The 22,044-nt window shown below is 48.5% G+C and overlaps 1 protein-coding gene across 1 annotated transcript in view; it reads left to right on the forward strand.

The window, feature by feature from the left end:
• Nucleotides 1-22,044, forward strand: part of LOC107116870 (gamma-aminobutyric acid type B receptor subunit 2-like) — a 293,581-nt gene that overhangs the window by 221,826 nt on the left and 49,711 nt on the right. Inside the window, exon 11 of the mRNA XM_015418893.1 lies at nucleotides 18,456-18,578. Coding sequence (XP_015274379.1) covers nucleotides 18,456-18,578 — 123 coding nt within the window. The remainder of the gene's footprint in view (nucleotides 1-18,455; nucleotides 18,579-22,044) is intronic.

The raw sequence follows: 22,044 nt of genomic DNA on the forward strand, positions 1-22,044 counted from the left end.
TCAGGATACATTCTGGGTCAAAGGGGGGGGGGGGGGGGATGACGAAGGATGGCTAAGGTGTAGCATAATATACAAAGGATTTCCACTGAACAAATGATCAGGCATGGAATTTTCTGGAAGTTTAGACTAAAAGGAGAAATCATGCTTCGTGTAGGCAGTAAGTATTTATTTATTTAGGTATTTAGGATGTGCACTTAAAAATTGTATTAATCTCAGATATGGATTTGGGGGGGGGCATGAGTTCCATCATCCCAGATATTTGGAAGTGCCCTCAGTTTGGGATTCTGTTTCCGTTTTTCTTTCCAGATTCTAGACTCTGGGGCCCACGTTTTCCGTTTCCCTTTCCTTTCCCACCCACCCCAGGGGCAGCGGGAGTGAGGGGGAAATCTTAGCTCTGGAGGTCTGGCTTACTCTCATAGAAATTGATAGCCCTTTAAAATTGAAAGGGCGACATGCCACCTGACAGCTGTTTGCTGGGGCCAGCTTCTCTCCCCCCCCCACTCCTGGCCTCCCCAAAACACCCCCCAAATCCCAAGAGATAAAGTTTAATTACTCCCAGAATTTTGGGAGTGTTTGGAGTAATTTCTGATATCTGTCAGCCAACCGAAAACAATGAATTCCTGGCTGGGGAATATCTGAATGCCCACCCCTAATTTATGCCCCAACTTCCCCCAAAACATAAGGATCTCACACAACAGCCTTCTCTCAGTCTCCCTGTGAGGCAGGTGAAGGCGACGGGCCCAAGGTCACGCAGGCTGCCCCTACGACTGAGCAGGGGTCCAAACCTGGCTTTCTCTCAGCCTAGCCCAGTGATGGCGAACCTTTTAGAGACCGAGTGCCCAAACTGCGACCCAAAACCCACGTATTTATCGCAAAGTGCCAACACGGCAATTTAACCTGAATACTGAGGTTTTACTTTAGAAAAAACAACCCCTACATTAACTTAAGATGACCCAAACAAAGTAAGGAAAGCAATCCCAAATGCTTTCATTTACTTACAATTATTTGGCAGAGAATTCGACACTTTAATGATGGTCTGGGCCTGGCTGGGGCGATGGCACGCGTGCCCACAGAGCGGGCTCTGAGTGCCACCTCTGGCACCCGTGCCAGAAGTTCGCCACCACTGGCCTAGTCCAGTGCCCTAATCATGCCTGCTTGGTGTCCACAAGGAACTGAGAGGAGATTGATTGGGGAGTCCCACCCCACCCCTCAAAATCTTCCTCTCCAAGATCCTCTGATCTCTCAGGGACGGGAGTGAACTAATTTCTCCTCCCCTCCCTATCCGTTTTTCCCCCCCTTTGATTTACACTCAGTCGCTCTCAATGTCCTCTTCCCTCTGGAGAATATTCCAACCTCACCAGCCTGGATTTTAGGGATTTTTTATTACTATTATTTTGTGGTTAATTTTCTGCGTCTGCAGAAACACCTCATATATGTGTGTGGAGTCATCTGCCTGGGGACCGGCACATTTACTGTAAGATACAGTGACAGATAAAAAATATAAATGTCATCCTTTATCAGATTTTTCTGAAATCTGGCCAGATGTACCCCTTAGAGAAAATCTTCATGCCAAATTTCATACCTCTGGGGCAAACTTTGATTTTATGATTAATGGAATTATCAGGCTGTATGATCCCCTTGTAGTACTAATTTCTTGTGGGAATTTCTGGAAAGCCCACTCAATGAAGAGAACTTACCTGGAAACATCATCTATCAATATGTTACGTTCACAAGAATCCATGCTTATTATTCAGCTGGCTGACTATTTCTTTGGGTCAGATTCTTGTACCAGCTCTTGAAGTGGGTTTGACTATGTATGTCCTACTAGAAGAGCAGAGTTCCTGAGCAGTTAGTGATGTTCACCTGGCAGTCTCCCTGATCAAAGTTCTATTCTTTGTTTTGTTCCTGGAAAGCAAGAATGCCTTGAAAGAGATCCTCACCCCATAAGATGCCTTCTGATTGGTCCTCGCAGACTTCTGTCTTGAAATGGCAAAGTGGGAGTTTGCTTGCAAGTACGCTCTCTTGTACGCGGGAGACCCAGTCTCCCATTTCAAGCAAGGACTTATAATGTATTGTCAATCAATCAATCAATCAGTTTATTACAGTCAAAGACCCATCAAACAGCATACAGAATCAAAAACAGTCTCCAGATTGTCGTAAGGCATTACAGAGAAAAAACATCTCAAGGAGTATTAAGGAGGTGCTTACGCTTTATAATGGAAAGAAATTTAGCAACATTCCTTGAAATAACCGTGGATTTGTCCTCCAGTAGGTGTTTCAGCAAAAGTTCCTCGGACTGGATTACTAATTGTCCTTGAAACCTAAATGACCTTAATGAAGGCGTAATTAAAAGGGCTCTTTCTTCTGCATAGTGGGAGCAATGAAATAATATATGGGGGAGGGTCTCTATTGACTCGGAAGGGCATGAGTAAAATCTCAAATGTCTGGGGATACGTTGAAATCTTCCGGAAAGAACTGCAGATGGAAAAGTGTCAAATCTGGCTCTGGAAAAGGCCCATCTATGATTTGGGTTGGAAATATTAGCTAGGTATAAAGGAACAGACATTAATGTTTTGGATTTCAGAGATTTGTAAAGAGGCGGAAGTGCGGCATAAGATTTTTGTAGCTCAATATCTCTGAGACGCTGGTAAACAGTGGTTTTTGCCCTAGCATAGCCGCTTTCCAAAAGTTGGTATTGTCAACAAGTGGATCTTCTGGCAAGGAAAAGGGCTTCAGCCTATATACTGTGTGAGTTGGAACCTTCCTCCTTGACGCAAGGAGACAGAGCACTAGAAAAACTCCCGTCTGTTTCTTTACAAACAGCAGAAAATAGGTCAAGGGGAGACAGTGTGACAATTGGCTGCTCTGTGTCCTAGAAGGAAATCAAACATGACCTAGCTGCTGTTATTCCAGGATCGTCTAGGTGATCCTTCCCTGTTTCTCTGAGTGGTGAGGAGTTCCAGGGACTGCTTCTGCAGGGCCATTTCCTTTGTGAGGAGAGACTGTTGTTAAGAGAGTAGGTCTGCAAGTATGCAGGCATAGAAGAGCATGCAGATACCCAGGAGAGCAATACTGTTCTTCTGAACGGCATCAGTTCACCCACCTCCCTCCTGAAACTTGGACTCCTGACTTCTTGACTGGCCGTATTCTAGCTCCCACCTCCCAGCCAGGATGTTGCAGTGGTTAAGAGTGGCTGACTCTAATCTGGAGAGCCGGGTTTGATTCCCCACCTCCTCCTCCACATGCAGCAAGCTGGGTGACCTTGGGCCAGTCACAGTTCTCTCAGAGCTCTCTCAGCCTCCCTCTCGAGGTGCCTGTTGTGGAGAGAGGAAGGGGAGGTGAGCGTAAGCTGCTTTGAGACTCCTTTAGGATAGAGAAAAGCAGGGTATAAAAACCAACTGTTCTCCTCCTCCTCCTCCTCCCACTAACACAATGCACGCAAGCAAAAACTGGTCTAACCCCCTCCCCCAGCCTGACCAGTAGGTAGACCCTGTCATAGAAACATCTTCTATACACTGGTATCCATGAGGGAAAGGACACTGCAGGTGACTAAGAAATACCTTACTTGACAGCCTCTAACATTTTGTATCACAGACAATGTTCCCTCTAAGCTGTGGAGTCCTGTGAGCAAAAATTCAACTTTGTGAGCTACTGGCATTAAAGTCGTGAGCGAGCAATTTGCCTACTGCATAAATTAGTTTGCTCTGGAGCCCCATCCTTTCTGAGCTAAGAAAAAAATGTGTGAGCTGGAGGGTAAAAAACTGTGAGATATCTCACACTGACTCAGCTTAGAGGGAACACCGATCACAGATATCACAGAACAATCTCAACAGGGCAATGATTAATTCTTATATTTCAGATTTCCTCGTCTGCCATGGGCATAAGACATGGATCCCATTCGTATTATCAGTATTCCTGATAGTGCAATCCTAATTTGACCATGTGTGAGCTCTGTTAAGCCGATACTAATCCTTGCAGGGTTAGACCAGCTTAGCTGTGTGACGTTGTAAAGGGGACAGTATTGGGTTTGGATGTGATGGTTTCTGGATTTTAAATAATATGTCCTGCCACCCATGGGCGTGATGTATGGCTGCCCCTGTGCCGCTTGGTCTGGGCACAGTGCCGTTATTGCCATCGTACTGTCCAGTTGCCCTGAAACACCCTGACTACAGTTTGGCAAGAGTTTTTGTCCTTATTTTTCTCCCACTATTTGGTACTTCTGTTTGTTGACGTATGTGACACTGAGAAGGTTTGGACATTTATCAAAAGGAGGCTTTTGCTGTCCTTGCCTGGGACTTAGCATTGAGGAAACGTCAGACATCACTTTTGGTGGCTGCTGGAGATGCAGCCTGATGAGAGCAGCACAGCTTCCATGAGGAGATGTTTTTGCCAGTGTGGTTGGAGTTTCAGAGGAGGGAGAAGGGAGCATTTCCCTCTGGCCCTGGGCCATCTTGCCACTTGCCAGCAGTTCAGATCTTTCCCAAATTGTGTGTATTGTGATGGCAATTTGGAATTTCCAAAGCGGAGGGGATTTGTGTGTGTTGGAAGAGTAAATTTATTTACTGTATGTTCGCTATGCCTAGCAGTGAAGTATTTGTGCGAAACAAGGCTGCAGCTGAATGCAAGCAGATGGGGTATTGAAGGGAACTCCACCCTGCTACTCTACAGAGAACGTTACAGAAAGTAGGACATGAGGAGAGGACTAGGGGGAACTGGGCTGTCAGGGTAATAACAAACGTCTGATGCTCCCAATGGCCACCTGCCCCCATCTGCAATGGGACCGTTTCAAACTTGCACAGCTCTTTCATGGCGGAGCCATCCATCTGAGTAAAAATGGGAGCCGGGTCACCTGGGCCCCCAACCCCGTGACCAACAAGGGGTTAATAAAATCCCTGGCGCACCCCGAGTCTATCAGGGCCCACACCCAGACATGGGTTCCCATCTTGGGGTTCATGAGAATCACAGTCACAAAGAAGAAGGGGGGGTAATTGCTCACAGTCCTTGACGCCGGTTGGTTAGGGACCTGTTGCTCCGTGCCTCTTACAGCAGGTCCTGGCCTTTTCCCACCGGCTCCTCGTCATCCTCACTGCTGGGCTCAGTGCTCCCCTCCGGGATATTCACTTGCAGGGCACATTAGAATTTCGGCTTAGCGGTACTCTTCTTCACAGGGGTGTCCAGGCGCTTCTTCTCCGCCTCCTTCTTCGCTGGAGCTGATGCGGAAGCACCGGGGCAGGCAGTGGCGAAGTGGCCCGCTTCTCCACATTGAAGGCACAGCTCTTGCTTCATCCGTACCTCACAGACTCCCTCCCTGGGTTTGGGGGAGCACTACCCCATGGCTGGGCGGCATTATCAATCCAGATAATCTGCAGCCGGCTCTCAGCACCTGCCGCCTCGTGCATCCAAGCATTCAACGATATGGGGTGCACACTTCGGAGGATGGTCTCACGGATTTCAGGGTGCAAGCCCAGGCTGTACTGTTCGGCCAGCACCCCATCCAGCCACCCCTGGACCTTGGCCACATGGCGCTTGAAGTCTTTGGTGTACTCCTGCACCATTTTCTTCCCCTGCTTCAAGACCCGCAAGTAGTTTTGGGCCTTCTCACTTTCCATGGGGTCTTTGTACTGAGCTCACAGTGCCCACATGAACTCATCAACTTCGCATAGCTCGGGCCCCTGGGCATTGTGGGATGTACCAATCTGCTGCCCCATCCCTCCGCTCCTCTGTAGGGAACAGGTGGCCCCAGTAGGTGATGAACTTCTCTACCTGCACCACGAAGAACACCAGCGTCTCTGGGCTGCCATTGAACATTGCGTCCAGGAGCTTGGTGAGACGATGCTCTTGTGGGTCCGCTGGTGGCAGGGGTTGTGGCACTTGGTCCCCCGACGGCCCAGGGGGAGGGAGTGCAGGTGGCTGCTGGGCTGGTGGAGCTGGTGCAGGGCACAGCAATCTTAGCTCGTCTTGGACCACTTGGGTCACCAGTCTCGGTACATCCAGCAGTAGTTCTTTGAGGGCCCGATTATTGCGCACTTGCGTCTCTTCGATCTGGGCCGGTCTCTCTTCCCAGCCGCCCTCCTTGGCCCCACTCCGGCGTTGCGGCCCCTTCTTGGGCTTGTCATATCGGCTCAAGATGCCAGGGCCCAGCGTGAGCATCCATGTCTCCTGGGTGTCCGCCTTGAACACACACACCCATCGCCTGTGGGTAGATGAATCCTTAGGGAGCCGAGGTACTGCACCCCCTTCTGCTCCCAATAACGATGCCCTTGTGGTCGGCACCAGCCCTTAGTGCGTAGTTGCCGGCGTCGTGGTTGTTGGCGGAGCCATGGTCACCAACACCTGCTCTGCTGTTGTTGTAGGTGTAACGGGTTCCTCCTCACCGCTCATCTCGTGGTAGAGAGATATGGGCAGAGGCTATGGAAGGGGATTCCTGACACTTTGTCAGGGTTCCCAGTCAATCATGCTCAACACCAGGATCTTCAGTAGGTTCAGTTTATTGAGGCAGAAAGTACATGAGACACCTTAAACTCTCGTGTCAGAAATGGCGGGGAAGGCATGAACCCCAGAGGATATACCCCCTTCAAAGGAGACCCCCTGATACTACCAAGCCAATAAGCAGGCACCCTGCAGTGCGGGCTAAAGCAGGGCCGTAAGCTTCCGAGCGGGAAAAGGAGAGCCAGGAGACGCCGCCACTCCAAGGACACCTGGTGAGATAAACGGCTGCAGTGTAGAAGGGAGGAAAGGAGGGAGATGAGCGAGCCCCAGGCCAAGGTGTTTTTTTTTAGTTTTTGGATTTTTTTCACAGACCCATAGAATTCCCTGAATCTGTAGAAAAACTGTTGGGGGAGAGTGTGCCCTAGTGTGCCCCAGTTTGTGGAAATAAGTATTCACATGGAGAGGGGACTGTTAAGAATTAGATACATAGAATATAAATAAGATACAGCAATTGCAGTAACAAACTATTAATATCCATTATACATCTATAGACAGTTTTAAAATCATAACAGCAATAACAATCTAGGTTAAAAACAACAAGAATTCAGTCAGTCAAACAACATAATGCAAGGATTTATCCATTGGCCACCTTAATAGGGGTCCTTTTTGACAAGGTCTATATCACCTGTGCAACAAACTTTGCCATTTGCAGCATTTCCCATTTACTTTTGTCGACAAGCAATATAATTAGTCTGTCATTGTCCGCTCTCCCTGGCTATTGTTATAAAATATTCCTGAGATATCTTACTCATTCTAATGCAAATCATGGAAAATAGAGGGCCTCTAGACCCTCAGTAGATTTATGGTCGCAAATGCAGACACATTCTTTGTATGTCATGATGACCTCTTAATAGTGCGAGTTGTAAAGTGCCAGTAGGATTGCTGGAAGAAAGCCAAGGAGATTTTTTTTAGAAGGAGTTCTTCCACTTTTTCCACCAAAAATCAATGAGGTGAGTCTCACAGGTTTGGACCAAGTCCATTTGCAGGAACAGCCACTCAGGTGCACCTCAGACGTTCATAATAAGGGCATGAAAGGCAACAGCTCTCTCCCGTTTGTTTCCAGCATGTGATTTTCAGAAGTTCACTGTCCCTGAACATGTAGACTTTACTTAGTTGTTGTTACTAATAGGTGTTGATAGATCTAGCCTTCATGGATTTGTCCAATGATTTTTAAAATCACCTATGCCAGCGGGTATCACTCAACCTCATTCCAACCCTATTCCACCCCTGAGAGCACAGCTCATTGGCATATTAGGCCACACCCCCAAGTTACCAGAAGTGTGCTCATCCAGCCACACCCACCTTTTGCTTCTTATTCTGTTTACTTGTTTGTTGTCAAAACCCAGGGCTTTTTCGTAGCAGGAACTCCTTTGCATGTTAGGCCACACCCCTAATGTAGCCAATCCTAATGAGTTCCTGCTGTTGGGTGTGTCCTATTATGCTAATGAATTCCTGCTGCTGGCCGTGGTCAACTTGGGAGCCAGCCGGAACTCCGTTCCTGTGCGTTCCTGTCCAAAATAAATAGCCCTGGATACTACCAATGTGCTACTAAGAGACCATCTGCTGTAAATATATTAACATATGGCAATTTGCATTTCTTTTTTTCCCCTAGTGTTGTAGTTTACTTCAAAATAAGAAAAATGGAAGCCTGCTGCTTAAAATTATAATACATGAAATAGTAGTATGTTTGCACAATTTCCATAGTAAATGTGCCCCTTGGTGCATTGGGTGTAATTTCATATTACTTCGTTAATCAAATGCACATATTTCAGGAGTGAGAAGAATAAAGTTACTTTATTTTCATTATTAGCCAGTTCGATGTAGCGGTTAAGAGCGGCAGACTCTAATCTGGAGAGCCAGGTCTGATTCCCCACTCTTCCCCTGCAGCTAGCTGGGTGACCTTGAGTCAGCCAAAGTTCTCTCAGAGCTCTCTCAGCCCCACCTCCCTCATAGGGTGTCTGTTGTGTGGAAAGGAAGGGAAGGAGATTGTAAGGCCGCTCTGCGATTCTGAGTGAAGGGCGGGGTATAAATCCAACTCTTCTCCCTTCATGATTTGGTGGTGGAAAGGGCCGTCAAGTCACAGCTGATTTACGGCAACCCTGTAGGGTTTTCAAGGTGGTTTCTCTGCCTCATGCCCCTGGTATTCCTTGGAGGTCTCCCTTCCAAATACCAGCCAGGGGAGACCCTGCTTAGCTTCCGAGATTTGACGAGATCTAGGTTATCCAGGTCAGGCTAAGATCAAGTGTCGTACATTATTCAGAGATGTCAAAATCTCATTATAAACTGGGGTAAAATGTTTGTGGTCTTCATGAAGAAAAGAAAAGGCAACCTTTTAAAATAACAAGAAGGGGAGATTTCTTAGACCGCACGCCAGGTATTTATTTCTTTATTTATCTTACAGACGTTATATCCTACCTTTCTGCCCTCACTAGGGCTGCTGCAGTGGCTAACAAATTAAAACATACAAGATAAAACTAAACATACATGATAAAATCAACCCTCCCCCCATTATCATTAAAACAGTTAAAAACAGATCTAAAATACATACAATGATGTAGAAATAGCAATTCCAGGCCTTTTGTGACATGACCCAGAAGACCCTCTCCCAGACGGAGCCTCTGAGAGAGGGGGTCTGTGAGGACAAAATTTGGGGGGACACACAATGTCAGCTTTAGGGCCCCCAGCTGTAGATCTCCGACACCCAACATAGTCGAGTTTAACTTCCCTTGGAATGCCTCTGCTCTGCCCTTTCTACTGTGATCTCTCTCTCCCTCTTTCTTTGAGAGATGAATGCTGGGATGTGACGGACTGTGCTTTAAAAGCTCATAAGTGCTATGTAAACATGTGAAGGACTCTGAAAGGCTAATGCCTCTCAGAGCCAGAGAGCCTTGCATGACAGGCTGCTCAAAGGGATTTGATTGGTTAATGTCTGTTGAGCAGAAAGACTTGGGAACTGACTGCTGAGGAGAAGTTGTTTAGTACTGACTGAGTCTGAGTTTAGCGTTGACTGTGGAAAGTTTAACTCTGACTGAGAACAATTTCATACTGACTGAGGACTAAGAAGGTTGGCAAGGAAGAGTGGATGGATTGGTGAAAAACCCCATTCAGCCCAGGAAAATGGATAGATCTTCTAGTTGGAGGGAAGAGATTCTCTGCCCAGTTGAAAGGGAGATAGCTCTAAAGAGTGGAGTGATCCCTGGTGTGCTCAGAGAAGATATCTGGGTACTTGTTAGTGTATCCCCACCTTAGGAAACACTGAAACAAAAGCTTCTCATCTCAGATTCTAAGACTGTGTGAAAAGTTTAAAACTCGCAATTGCTGGAAACATAGGGACTGGGGTTTTTGTGAAAATATTAAGTTACATCAGAATTCATTATTGATTCACCTCAAGACATTTTACCCCTGATTTCTCCTGGCCTTTTCCCCTCTACAGTGAATAAAATGTCTTATTTATTTTTAACATTGTAAAGCTTTCAGAAGTTTAAGGTAAAGGGTGATCTTGTATCTCCCCTCTTCCCTAGGCTGAGCCAGAATAAAAATACAATGATGTGACAGGGTAGGATAGACACAGATCTTCGGGAAAGAAGAAAATAGATAAAGGGGCTGCTCAGTCAGAAAGGAAGAGAAAACTCTCTTCCGAGGGAGGGAAGAGGACAAGGTTGTCTCCCTGCACCTGCATAGCCAGCCAGCCTCACATCTGCGCACTGGGAAGGCAGCACATGGTGCTCCTTCTCCTTTGTACAATGGTCTGCATGGCAACAGCCAGTCTCTTGTCTGTCCTCATCCTCCTTGTAGGATCTGCCTCACAAAGAAGCCCACCTGTCAGGTTCCTGGTTAGATCAGTTCTCAATACCAGCCAGTTTGTAGAAAGCTAACTGTATTGAGACAGTTGATAGATACCATTCTAGACACATCTATTGTTAGGACTGAAGTTAAACGTGTGAAGGTTGCAGATAGAGTGGATTAAAGTAAAGGCACTAAAGATCAGGACCCAATCACCCCACGGTATTTGCCCGCCAGAACTAACCGTCAGCTTCCCCCCTTCCCCCATAGGCAGGTAGCCTTTACCTAGTAAGGAAAACCGGATCACAGACATTTGAGAAGCCAGGACATTTGGCATCGTTATGGTGACAAGCCCCGGGGCACATCAAAGAGAGCGATAGAGGAACCTTCTCTCCCAATGACAGGCAAACTGTAAAATGCAAAATACACAGGGAGCCTGACATACTGCCCCCCCAAGACCTCCTACCCCTTCGGTTTGTGCGGGTATTTGTTATGGAATGCCTGAGTTAAAGAGGGAGTGCTAACATGTTTGCATTTCACCCACTCATTATGCGATTCATCAAAGCCATTTAATCAAATAGTACAGTTTGTTCCGTATCAACTTAGCATCAAGTATCTCTTCCACTTCATGTTGGGGTTCACCATCAATCATCAGAGGAGGTGGAGTGGCTGGACAAGGTCTCCACTCGTTCGGGCCTGGATCCCTTTTTGATAGACTGTAACGAAACACAGGGTGAATATGTCTCAGATTCTTGGGTAGCTCAAGTCCCACAGCTACTTTGTTCAGAACCCTCACCACCTTGAATAGGCCACTATACTTCCACCCCAACTTTCTCCCCAGTTGGATTCCTATCAAATTCTTTGTCAAAGGATACACCGAGTCCCCATTCAGGAGCTCTCCCTTTATCTGCATGTTTTTTGTAGTCCTTTTTCGCTTTTTTCAGAGTCTCGTGGATTGTGGACTATTGCTCTTTCAAGTCCCCCCACCATGAATGTAAATCTCCCGGTTTGGGTTCTTGGGTGGTTACTGTGGGGAGGGAAGCCCCTTCGTACCCATGCACAGCCTTAAAGGGGGAGAGACCAGTGATACTATGTACTGAGTTATTATAACTGTATTCCGTGTAAGGGAGGAGGTCGATCCAGTTGTCCTGCTGGTAATTGGTGAAACACCGGAGGAACTATTGAACCACTTGATTCACTCTCTCCTTTTGCCCACCCGTCTCTGGGTGATAGGAACTGCTTAGTCCTTGTTCTACCCCCAACACTTGCAGCAGCTCCTTCCAAAATTTAGCTAGGAACTGCGACCCCCTGTCTGAAGTGATCTTGCGAAGAACGGAGTGGCGCCTCACGATGTGGTGCATGAAAAGCTTGGCTAATGCTTTAGCCAAGGGCAGTTGTTTGCAAAGAATAAAATGTGCCTGCTTGGAGAACGTGTCGACCACGACCCAAATCACTGTTTTGCCTTTACTGGGTGGGAAGTCAGTTATAAAGTCCATTGAAATCACTGCCCATGGTCTCTCTGGTGTTTCCAGGAGTTGTAAAGTCCCTGGGGGCTTCCCTGGTCTCCGTTTCCCCATCAGGCAAGTCGGGCAGGAACCCGTGTATTGAGAAACGTCCGCCCTCATGCGCAGCCACCAGAATTGTCTTCGAAGGAGGTGAAGGGTTTTCAGGTAACCAAAATGCCCTGCCAGTTTATTTTCATGTGCCACAGTCAGGATTTCCCCTCTCAGGGTCCCCGCCCATCCCCATACAAACACCCATCTCCCTTCCACTCTGCTGAGGGGTCAGTTTGGATGTCCTCCATGTCCCCGCCTGAAAAAGCTGTTTTAAATTTGCAAATCCAGGGTTCAACCTGAATGGGTGCCTCCGCTTTTGCCTGGCTGCAAGTCTCCACTGCCCCCCAGCTGGGTGGGTGTGAACATTGAGTCTATGACTTCCTCTTGCTGGCTGTCATGTTGCGGGAGGCGAGACAGAGCATCAGCCAGCAAGTTCAATTTACCAGGGAGGTGTTGGAGGGTGAACCGAAATTCAGAGAAAAACTCCGCCCAGCGGAGTTGATTGGTGTTCAAGCGCCTGGGTGTGCATAATGCCTCCAAATTCTTGTGGTCTGTCCATACCTCAAATGGCACCCTCGCCCCCTCCAACCAGTGTCTCCAGGTTGTAAGGGCCAGCTTGATAGTGGCTGCCTCTTTGTCCCAAATAGCCCAATTGCGCTCCATGGGGGAGAACGTCCTGGACACATGCTAGGGGGTGGAGCTTCCCATTCTCCCCACGTTCCAGGATTGCCCCTCCCATCGCCACATCCAAGGCGTCGACTTGGATTATAAAAGGTTTATTTTTGTCAGAATGATTTAAAATGGGCTCCAAAGTAAACAACCCCTTCAGGTGCTCAAAGGCCTGTTGGCACTCTGGGGTCCAGTCCAGTTTGGTACCCGGCTTTATACTGTTGGGACCCTTCCCCTTCATTCGTTCGCCAGTTTGGTGTAGTGGTTAAGTGTGCAGACTCTAATCTGGGAGAAGCGGGTTTGATTCCCCACTCCTCCACTTGCACCTGCTGATGTGACCTTGGGTCAGTCAGAAGCTCTGGCACAGCTGTTCCTGAAAGAGCAGTTTGTGTCAGAGTTCTCTCAGCCCCACCCACCTCACAGGGTGTCTGTTGTGGGGAGGGGAAGGGAAAGGAGTTTGTAAGCTGCTCTGAGACTCCAAGTGAAGGGCGGGGTATAAATCCAATCTCCTCTTCTTCTTCTTAACAAGTCAGTAAGGGGCAGGACTACTTGGGTGATGTTTGGGATGAATTCACGGTAGAAATTCGAAAAACCAAGGAACACTTGGAGTTGGCGCCAGGTGCAGGGGGCCTCCCACTCCCTCACGCCCTGTACTTTCTGGAGGTCCATGCCCAATCCCTTCTCCAAAATTTGATAGCCTAGGAAATCTAGTTCATCCTTATGAAACTTGCACTTGGAGAGTTTAACAAAGAGCCAGTACTCGTAAAGGGTTTGGAGCACTTCCCTGACCAACTTTATGTGCAAATCTTTATCTTTTGAAAAAGTAAGATATCATCTAGATACACTAGCGCCCCCTTGAATAAATGTTTATGCAACACCTCTTTAATTAAAGTCATAAAAACCCCAGGCGCTTCCGCTAACCCAAATGGCATCACCAAGTATTCAAACTGTCCTAACAGGGTATTGAACGCTGTTTTGTGTTCATCCCCCTCCCGAATGCGCACTCTGTAATAAGCCTCTCATAAGTCCAGATTGATGAAAATGCGCCCCTGGGAAGCTTCTGCCAGGAGGTCTTTGGTGAGCAGGAGGGGGTAGCCATTGGACATAGACACTGCGTTTAAACCCCAATAGTCTGTGCTCAGTCGCAACCCACCATCCTCCTTCTTCTGGAAGAGGACGGGGGTGGCAAAGGGGGAGGAGGCTGGGTGGATAAAACCGCAGGTGAGGTTTTTATCAATAAACCTGTATAGTTCCTCCTTTTCAGTTGGGCTCATAAGTATAGCTTCCCTTTGGGCATTTGGGCCCTGACAAAATTTCTATCACACAGTCTGACTTTCAGTGGGGGGGGAGCTTGTCTGCCTCCTCCTCCTCAAACACTCTATTCAAGTCTCTATACTCAGGAGGGATGAGATCGAGCTCCTCCTTGCACCAAACAAACATGCTCCAAAACAGGAGTTGGCATCCCCCCCCACTCGGAGTTCCACCCATGGACCTTGCATCGTGGGTCTGGGAAGTGCAGGGAGCCCCCACTCCATTGAACGTATGGGTCAGGATCTCGGAGAATTTTGCGGCAGGGGTAATAATGAATGGACGTTGCTCCCAATGGGACCCCGTCCCCAATACCAGGGGCACTGTTTGATACTTGCATGCCTCTTTCATTGGGGACCCATCCATCTGTGTGAAAACTATAGGCTCAGGCAGTACTTGGATGGGTACCCCAAGCCCGGTGACTAGCAACGGGCTGATTAAGTCTCGGGCACATCCAGAATTGTTCAGGTCTCTCACTCGTATTTGAGTACCCTGCTTGGGATTTATTACAGTCACAGTCACATAGAACAAAAGAGGAGAGGTTCTCACCGAACTTGGCGCATGGGACTTTCGGACCTGCCTTGTTGCACCCTTTACAGCAGGTCCCATCCGTTTCCCACCAGCTTGCCTGCCACGTCTCCACTGGAGGAGGTGGTGTCCGGCTGTTGTTGCTCTCCTGCTTGAAGCGCCTTGGGATGCTTCCTCCCTGCTCCTCGCGGCTTGGGCTTCCTCGCAGAAGTCTTGCTTTCACTCCCCTTCCCCTCTCCGGGGTTCTTTTCAAGAGGGCAGCTTACTCTAAAGTGCCCCGGGGCTCCACATCTCAGGCATATGCCCTGACGCATCCATTGGTCTCTGATGGCCTCTCTCGTCTTGGTTTTCACCCGTCATTGTTCTGTCGCCACCACCGTTGCCTTTGCAGGAACCCAGGGCTGGTACATCCGCAAGAGGTTGGAGAGGTTCTCCACCTCGCAGGCCATCCATTCAACGTTAGCGGGTTGCCCTGGGCCAGTGCCTGATCCAGAATTGCGTGGTTCAGCCTGGCCCGATAAAACTCAATGAGGATCTCTTTGGGCCACCCCTGGAGCTTCACGGCATTTGTTTTGAATTCATCAGAGTACTCCCACACTGTGTCCCCCCCCCCCCGCGCAGGCCTCTCAAGTGGGTGCGCTCTCTCTCTAGCTCCAGGAGGTCCTCGTATTGGTGTCGGAGGGCCCACATGAAGGCATTCACATCTCGAAGTTCTGGTCCCTGGACATTGTGGAGGCCCACGAACCAGTCGGCTGCCCAGTCCCGGAGACGCGACCCGATAAAATCCACATGGTGCTTGTCTGTGGCGAAAGTGGGGCCCCAATCGCATAAGAACTTGCGCACCTGCAATAGGAAAAATGCCAGCTTCTCTGGAGTGCCGTTAAATGTCACTTCTAGAGCATCGCATGGCCGCTCCGGAGCCGCCTGGGGTGCAGGCAGCCCGTTTGGCCCAGCCAGGTCAGCACACCCGGAGGTGCTGGGGGGAGAAGCGGAGGCACTTGCGGAGGGGCCAGCGGCGCCCTCCCAGTTCCTTCAGGGGCCCGTTCATGATTCCGGAACTCTTGCTGGATGGCTTCCATGATGATGCCCGGCATGTCCAGCATCATGCTTTGCATCTCTTGCCTTCTCTCTTCAGCCTCACCCCTGAACTCCCTGCGGAGATGCTCAGCTTCAGTGCCCTCCACAACACAGATGTGCTCTGGTTCCTCCCGGAACGAGCGCCCGTAGCGCCATTGGGGGCCGTCACACGCGGATCTCTTGGACCTCGGATCAGGAGTCAACAGCCAGGTTGGCTCAGCCCAGGTGGGGAGAGGCGCCCGTGCTCCTCCCTCAGCCCCTTTAGGCTCCACGGCCGTCACTGGAGTCGCTGTGGTCCGTTGCTCCAGCACGGTGCTGTCCGCCGTAGTTGTAGGGATTTCCCCGTCCTCACCGCTCATCATATCTGTGGTGCGGGAGGTTGAGGAAGAAAAAGGGAGTCCTAACAATTTGTCAGGCTCCTGGTTAAATCAGTTCTCAACACCAGCCAGTTTGTAGAAAGCTAACTGTATTGAGACAGTTGATAGATACCATCCTGGACACATCTATTGTTAGGACTGAAGTTAAATGTGTGAAGGTTGTAGATATAGTGGATTCAAGTAAAGGCACTAAAGATCAGGACCCAATCACCCCACGGTATTTGCCCGCCAGAACTAACCGCCAGCTCCCCCCCCTTCCCCCATAGGCACATAGCCTTTACCTACCGTGTTTCCCCGAAAATAAAACACTGTCTTATATTTATTTTTTCTCAAGAAGACACACTAGGGCTTATACCACAAATGCATAGAAATCTTGCTAGGGCTTATTTTTTGGGTAGGTCTTATTTTCGGGGAAACAGGGTAGTAAGGAAAACAGGATCACAGACATTTGAGAAGCCGGGACATTTGGCATCCCTAGGGTGACAAGCCCCGGGCACATCAAAGAGAGCGATAGAGGAACCTCCTCTCCCAATGACAGGCGAGCTGCAAAATGCAAAATGCACAGGGAGTCTGACACCACTGTCTGCTCCCTTCCCTTTTCCCATTTCCTGAGCTGCCTAGAGAAGCTTCTCTACCAGAAGAACAGGATTGTCATCTGGTCGATGAGCCCCTAGCTGGAGGCAGCGGGAGAGGTGGGCGGAGGGGACAGGAGGCTTCTCTGGAGTTTGGTGTAGTGCCAGTTTGGTGTAGTAGTGTAGTGGTTAAGTGCGCGGACTCTAATCTGGGAGAACCGGGTTTGATTCCCCACTCCTCCACTTGCACCTGCTGGATGACCTTGGGCAAGCCATCATTCTGATAAGAGCTGTCCTTGAAAAAGAGCCATTTCCGTCAGAGCTCTCTCGGCCCCGCCTCCCTCACAGGGTGTCTGTTGTGGGGAGGGGAAGGGGAAGGAGTTTGTAAGCCGCTGTGAGACTCCTTTGGGTAGTGAAGGGCGGGGTATAAATCCAATCTCCTCCTCCTCCTCCTCCTCCTCCTCCTCCTCCTCCTCCTCCTCCTCCTCTATTATCTCTATGCCCCAGAGAAGAATCGGAGGGAGGGGGCAGGGCTGTTAAAAACTCACATTGTGATGCTGCAGAGACAAAACAAAGTTTCCAGGCAGTTGCTCACAGGGAAAAGATCCGTCTCTAAAAAGCAGCGGGAGTCCCAGATAAGGTTGCCAACTGACCAAGAAAGGGGGCTGGTTTTCACCTCTGCCTTTAATGGCAGCCTGACCTATAGAAATCAGTAAGCAACTTTTTGACGAAACAGAGCAAGTTGCCGTGGGATGCACAGGAACAAGAGCTAGTAAGAAAGAAGTTGGCAACCCCTTGGGTGAGGATAATGGTCGAGGATTGTGCGGGGAGGTGCTGGCATTTGGTGCTGGTGAATGGAAAGAGAGAGGTGCTGGATGGATTTGGGGGTGGGGGAACCAGGGAGAAGAAGTAAGGGAGGGAATTCATTCAAGGCTGCAGTCCTCCGGTGCACGTTTACATACAAGTAAGCCCCATCACAGTCACACTTTGCGTTAACAAGGACTGGATCCAGCTAACTGGAGCAGGTCCTAGGAACAGTGAGTTGCTTGGTTGTTGTTTTTTAAAAAACAGAAATCTCACACTCTGGCTGGGAAAGGAGGAGGCGGCTCTCTCTCTCTGTGTTCTCTCCGGCTTCCTAAAGTTAGTGCTGATGCAGGACTCTCCTCACCTGCCAGACCTGCTACGACCTTCCTTTCTGTGATGTTTCTCATCCATTCCGCTATTTGTGCTTTGCCAGAACGTCGTGAGGCTGCGTGTGGAGGATTCACTTTGCCTTTGGCCTTGCTGGCGCCCAACACAAAGCCGGGCCTCAACCTGGCTTGAGTTCTTGGCATGTTGCAGAGGACTCCTGTGTCCTGGTCAACAAGTTCTCATATTCTAGCAAACAGGTGCTACAAAATGAGAACTCCCCGCCCCCCCCCCCACCCACCCAGTGAATACGGAAGTAACTGGGGGCAGGGTGGGGAGGGGAGTGTCTGTCTTTTGGTTTTGTGTGTGTCGGAAATTCCGTTTTGTTAGAAGTTTGGGAAGAACTGCTGCTAAAATTGTCGCTTACGCTGATAGCTGCAGTGAATATTTTTCAGAATGTAAAGGTGAAATGAGCCATTGAGTTGCAACTTAATCAGGGAAGCCCCACGGCTTCAAGGCAAGACGTGAGCAGAGGTGGCTTGCGGTTGCCTCCCTCTCCGTAGTGGCCCCCGGGAGTCCCTTGCTGGCCTCTCAGGCGGGTGTACTGACTGTATTGACCCCGCTTCGCTTCTGAGTGCTTGCAAGATCAGGCTAGTATCTAGAATGTACAGGAGCACAAAGAAGCAGCCGAAGTGTGTGTTCATGCATGTGTAGAACACTGTGAATATTACTCTGTTCCGTTATCTTCCTTCCAGGTGATTTATATATGCTGGAAAGCAAGCACAAGCAAGTTTGTGAGATGACCATTTCCTGCCTTCCAGTATCACAGAGACCTTTTCTATGCATAATTCGAAAGCCTTGTTAATAGGGACATAGCTTTGTTTGTGGGACTTCAGGGAGGCTCCGCAGGACTCACATGGCAATGCCCTCCTATGCTGTTCTGTTTTTCTTTCCTTCTCTCCCTCTAGATCATTAAGGACCAGAAGCTACTAGTGATAGTTGGTGGGATGCTGCTGATAGATCTTTGCATCTTGATTTGCTGGCAGGTTGTGGATCCCTTGAGGAGGACAGAGGAGAAATACAACATGGAGGTACGTCGTGGCAACTGCTTGTACTTACCCCATTTGCTGTTGGGAATGGCAGTGCAAAGCAATGAATGGAAATGTGGATTGTTTGAGTGAAAAGGAAAGGAAAAAAAACTACTCGTGACAAAGAACGTTGTGTCTGCGTTCTCAATAGAGCCCTGCATCTCTGCCTCATTTACTAGTTTTCAGATGCAGTAAGGCTGTAAATACAGGGGAGTTCCCTGCTAAGAGATGGTGCTGCAATAAATAATAGATTTTCAGACTCCATTAGCAGAATTCATGAGAAACTAATGTAAGCTAGACATAAAGTAAAAACTACAAGGAAAACACAGAGCTACAAGGAAAATACAGAGCTGTGTTACCACTGTGAATCTGTTATAATTTTAACATCCATTAGTTTTCTTGAGCTAGTTCACTCATATGTAATGACATCCTTCTTTAATGTCATGCCAAGAAAGGTTATCCTGGACATATAGAAGATCCCGGGTGGCAGGACAGCTTGTGTGCTATTTGACTAATTGGGCTTGCTAGCTGTGTGTGATATCATTATGGAAGGAATGCCTTTAACGGGAAATGGCCGCGTTCTTTAATGAACAGGTGTGCGGTGGCTGGATATACTAAGCGGCGTTTGTGTGTTGTGGGATATATTTAATAAATTGATTTGGAGCGGAATGTCTGTCTCGCTTGGTTTGCATTTTTTCATGACGTGCCCACAGGCAGGCTTAGGGTCCTCGAACCAGCTTCCTTCGCCCAGCAGGGGAGGGGTGCCCAAGCGAGGAAGAATCCCTTTTCCCCTGTGACTCTTTCAAACAGTCTCCTCTCTGAAATCCGCAGGACTGGCCTGCTTGTGCTTACGAGGCAGTGCAAAACCGTTGTTTTTCAGTGAGCTTTTGGAACGTGTACGAAGCTGCTGACTGTGCATTGGTGGCGGCCGAATCTGCTGCGATTTGTCGTTATGCTTTCGATATTTTTAACTGGTTATATTTTAAGGTGGATGCATTTGTAAGTCGTCTCGTTGTTAGGCGGCAAATGTGTGGCAAGGCAGGAGAATTAATCTTGTGCCATCTGCTCCCGCTTGCTGTATTCTCTGATCAGGTAGCATGCTTGAATAGTGCTATTTATGGAGCCACCCCATGCTGGAGACGTATTTAAGATGTGCCTGCACGGGTTTTATGAGTCTGTAGCGGTCCTTGTGGAAGAGGCCGGCTGCTCCAAACTTGGCACATAAGAGAACCTGCCCTATGTCCTCTTACTGACAGCTCGTATCCTTGGCTTCGGGAAGCTGGGGGCAAGATGTACGAGACATTCCAGACATTTTTATATCACTCAGGAAGAAGCCAGGCAAAGGTGGTGAACTGTATTTGCATTGTTTGTACCAGGGCTGTTTTTGGGCAGGAACGCACAGGAACGGAGTGCCGGCTGGCTCCTGAGTTGGCCACGCTCAGCAGGAACTCATTAGCATAATAGGCCACACCCAACAGCAGGAACTCATTAGGATTGGCAACATTAGGGGTGTGTGGCCTAACATGCAAAGGAGTTCCTGCTACAAAAAAAAGCCCAGGGTTTTGACAACAAAGTAAACAGAATAAGAAGCAAAAGGTGGGTGTGGCTGGATGACCTCCCTTCTGGTAACATGGGGGTGTGGCCTAATATGCTAATGTGCTGTACTGTCAAGGGTGTGGCCTATTATGCTAATGAGTTCCTGCTGGGTTTTTTCTACAAAAAAAAGCCCTGGTTTGTACCATTCATACCATAGACTCATAACTTTTCCTGAGCCCGTGGCAGCCATCTTCTGAGTCGGGGGCTTTTTCTCCAGGCATGAGCCTGCAGATTTTTTGCCACAGCAACTGGATTCCCTGTGGAGATGTAGGGCTTTGTAATAAAATGAATACCACCCGTACGGAAGGATTTCAGTACTGCAAAGAACACGCGCTTAGGCATAAAGGGTGGACCATCCGGATCTCTTACAACTTGAGAGCATGTTTTCTTTTTCTCATGAATGAAATGAGGAGTGCATATTTTATAGTGTCTTGGGTGAAATTTATTAAGGCGCCCAGGAGCCCTTCTGGGGCATGTTCGCTCGATGGCAAGGCAGCATTCAGAGTATTAAATTGTATCATGAGACCCTTTCGTACACAAACCAGGATCACATCCCAGACCATCTTGCCATTAGTGACAGAAAAGTTCCTGTTTTCATTCTGGAATTACGTTTGTCTATGTTTCTGAAAGCACATTACTCAGTCTAGGGCAGTGATGGCGAACCTTTTAGAGGCCGAGTGCCCAAACTGCGACCCAAAACCCACTTATTTATCGCAAAGTGCCAACATGGCAATTTAACCTGAATACTGAGGTTTTACTTTAGAAAAAACAACTCATACATTAACTTAAGATGATCCAAACAAAGTAAGGAAAGCAATCCCAAATGCTTTCGTTTACTTAAAATTATTTGGCAGAGAATTCCACACTTTAATGATGGTCTGGGCCTGGCTGGGGCGATGGCACACGTGCCCACAGAGAGGGCTCTGAGTGCCACCTCTGGCACCCGTCCCATAGGTTCGCCAACACTGGTCTAGGGTCTACCCCGAAACCTCCCTCCTCTTCTCCCCCTTAACATAACATCCAGCCTGAAGAAGAGCCCTATAAAGCTTGCCCAGTATTTGCTAATGTTTTGGTTGGTCTCACGGTCTAACCCTACCAATGTTTAAAAAATTCTAATGAGCAACCATGGCTACAAACCTTTTGTAACTCGACCGATTCAATTTAAACGTTTGGTTTCTCTTTGCTGTCCATTGGAAAGAGCTGTGTCTGCTATGTGCGTGCGTTGGGATTCCATCTACTTCAGGGTCCCCCTTGGGGGCTGTCATCCCCATCACAGAACACTTTGCGGCCCTCAGGGATTGTCATTCCACTCTGGGGGCCGTCATTCTACTCCGGGAACACTGAGTCCATATTCCCAGGGACAGTCATTCCAGTCCCAGAACATCTATGCTCCTCCCGGGGGCTGTCATTCCAGACCCAAAGCCGTTTACCTGGTCCCAGGGGCCATCATCCCACTCTGGGGGCTGTCATTCCAGCCCCACATCAGCTGCTCTGGTCCCAAGGAACATCATCCCCGCGTGGGGGGCTGTCATTCTAGTCCTCGAACAACATTCTCAAAATCCATTAGACAGTTTCTTTGTAACTTTTGTGTGCCGTGACATATTTCAATGGAGCCAATGAAAGTCCGTTGGCATTCCAAGATCCTACCCTGTTTCCCCAAAAATAAGATTTCTGTGCATTTGTGGTATAAGCCCTAGTGTGTCTTCTTGAGAAAAAATAAATATAAGACAGTGTCTTATTTTCGGGGAAAGACGGTATTATATCCAGTGGGCCTTCAGGCAACTCCCATTTTTCTATGTGGGCATTCTTGCCATTCACTTTAGTACATCTCATCTGCAGTGTGCTTGCACAGAAATTTGCCTACTTTGGGGTC

The sequence above is a fragment of the Gekko japonicus genome, unplaced genomic scaffold (genome assembly GCF_001447785.1).
Source record: "Gekko japonicus isolate JY-2015 unplaced genomic scaffold, Gekko_japonicus_V1.1 scaffold1976, whole genome shotgun sequence".
Classification (NCBI taxonomy): Eukaryota; Metazoa; Chordata; class Lepidosauria; order Squamata; family Gekkonidae; genus Gekko; species Gekko japonicus.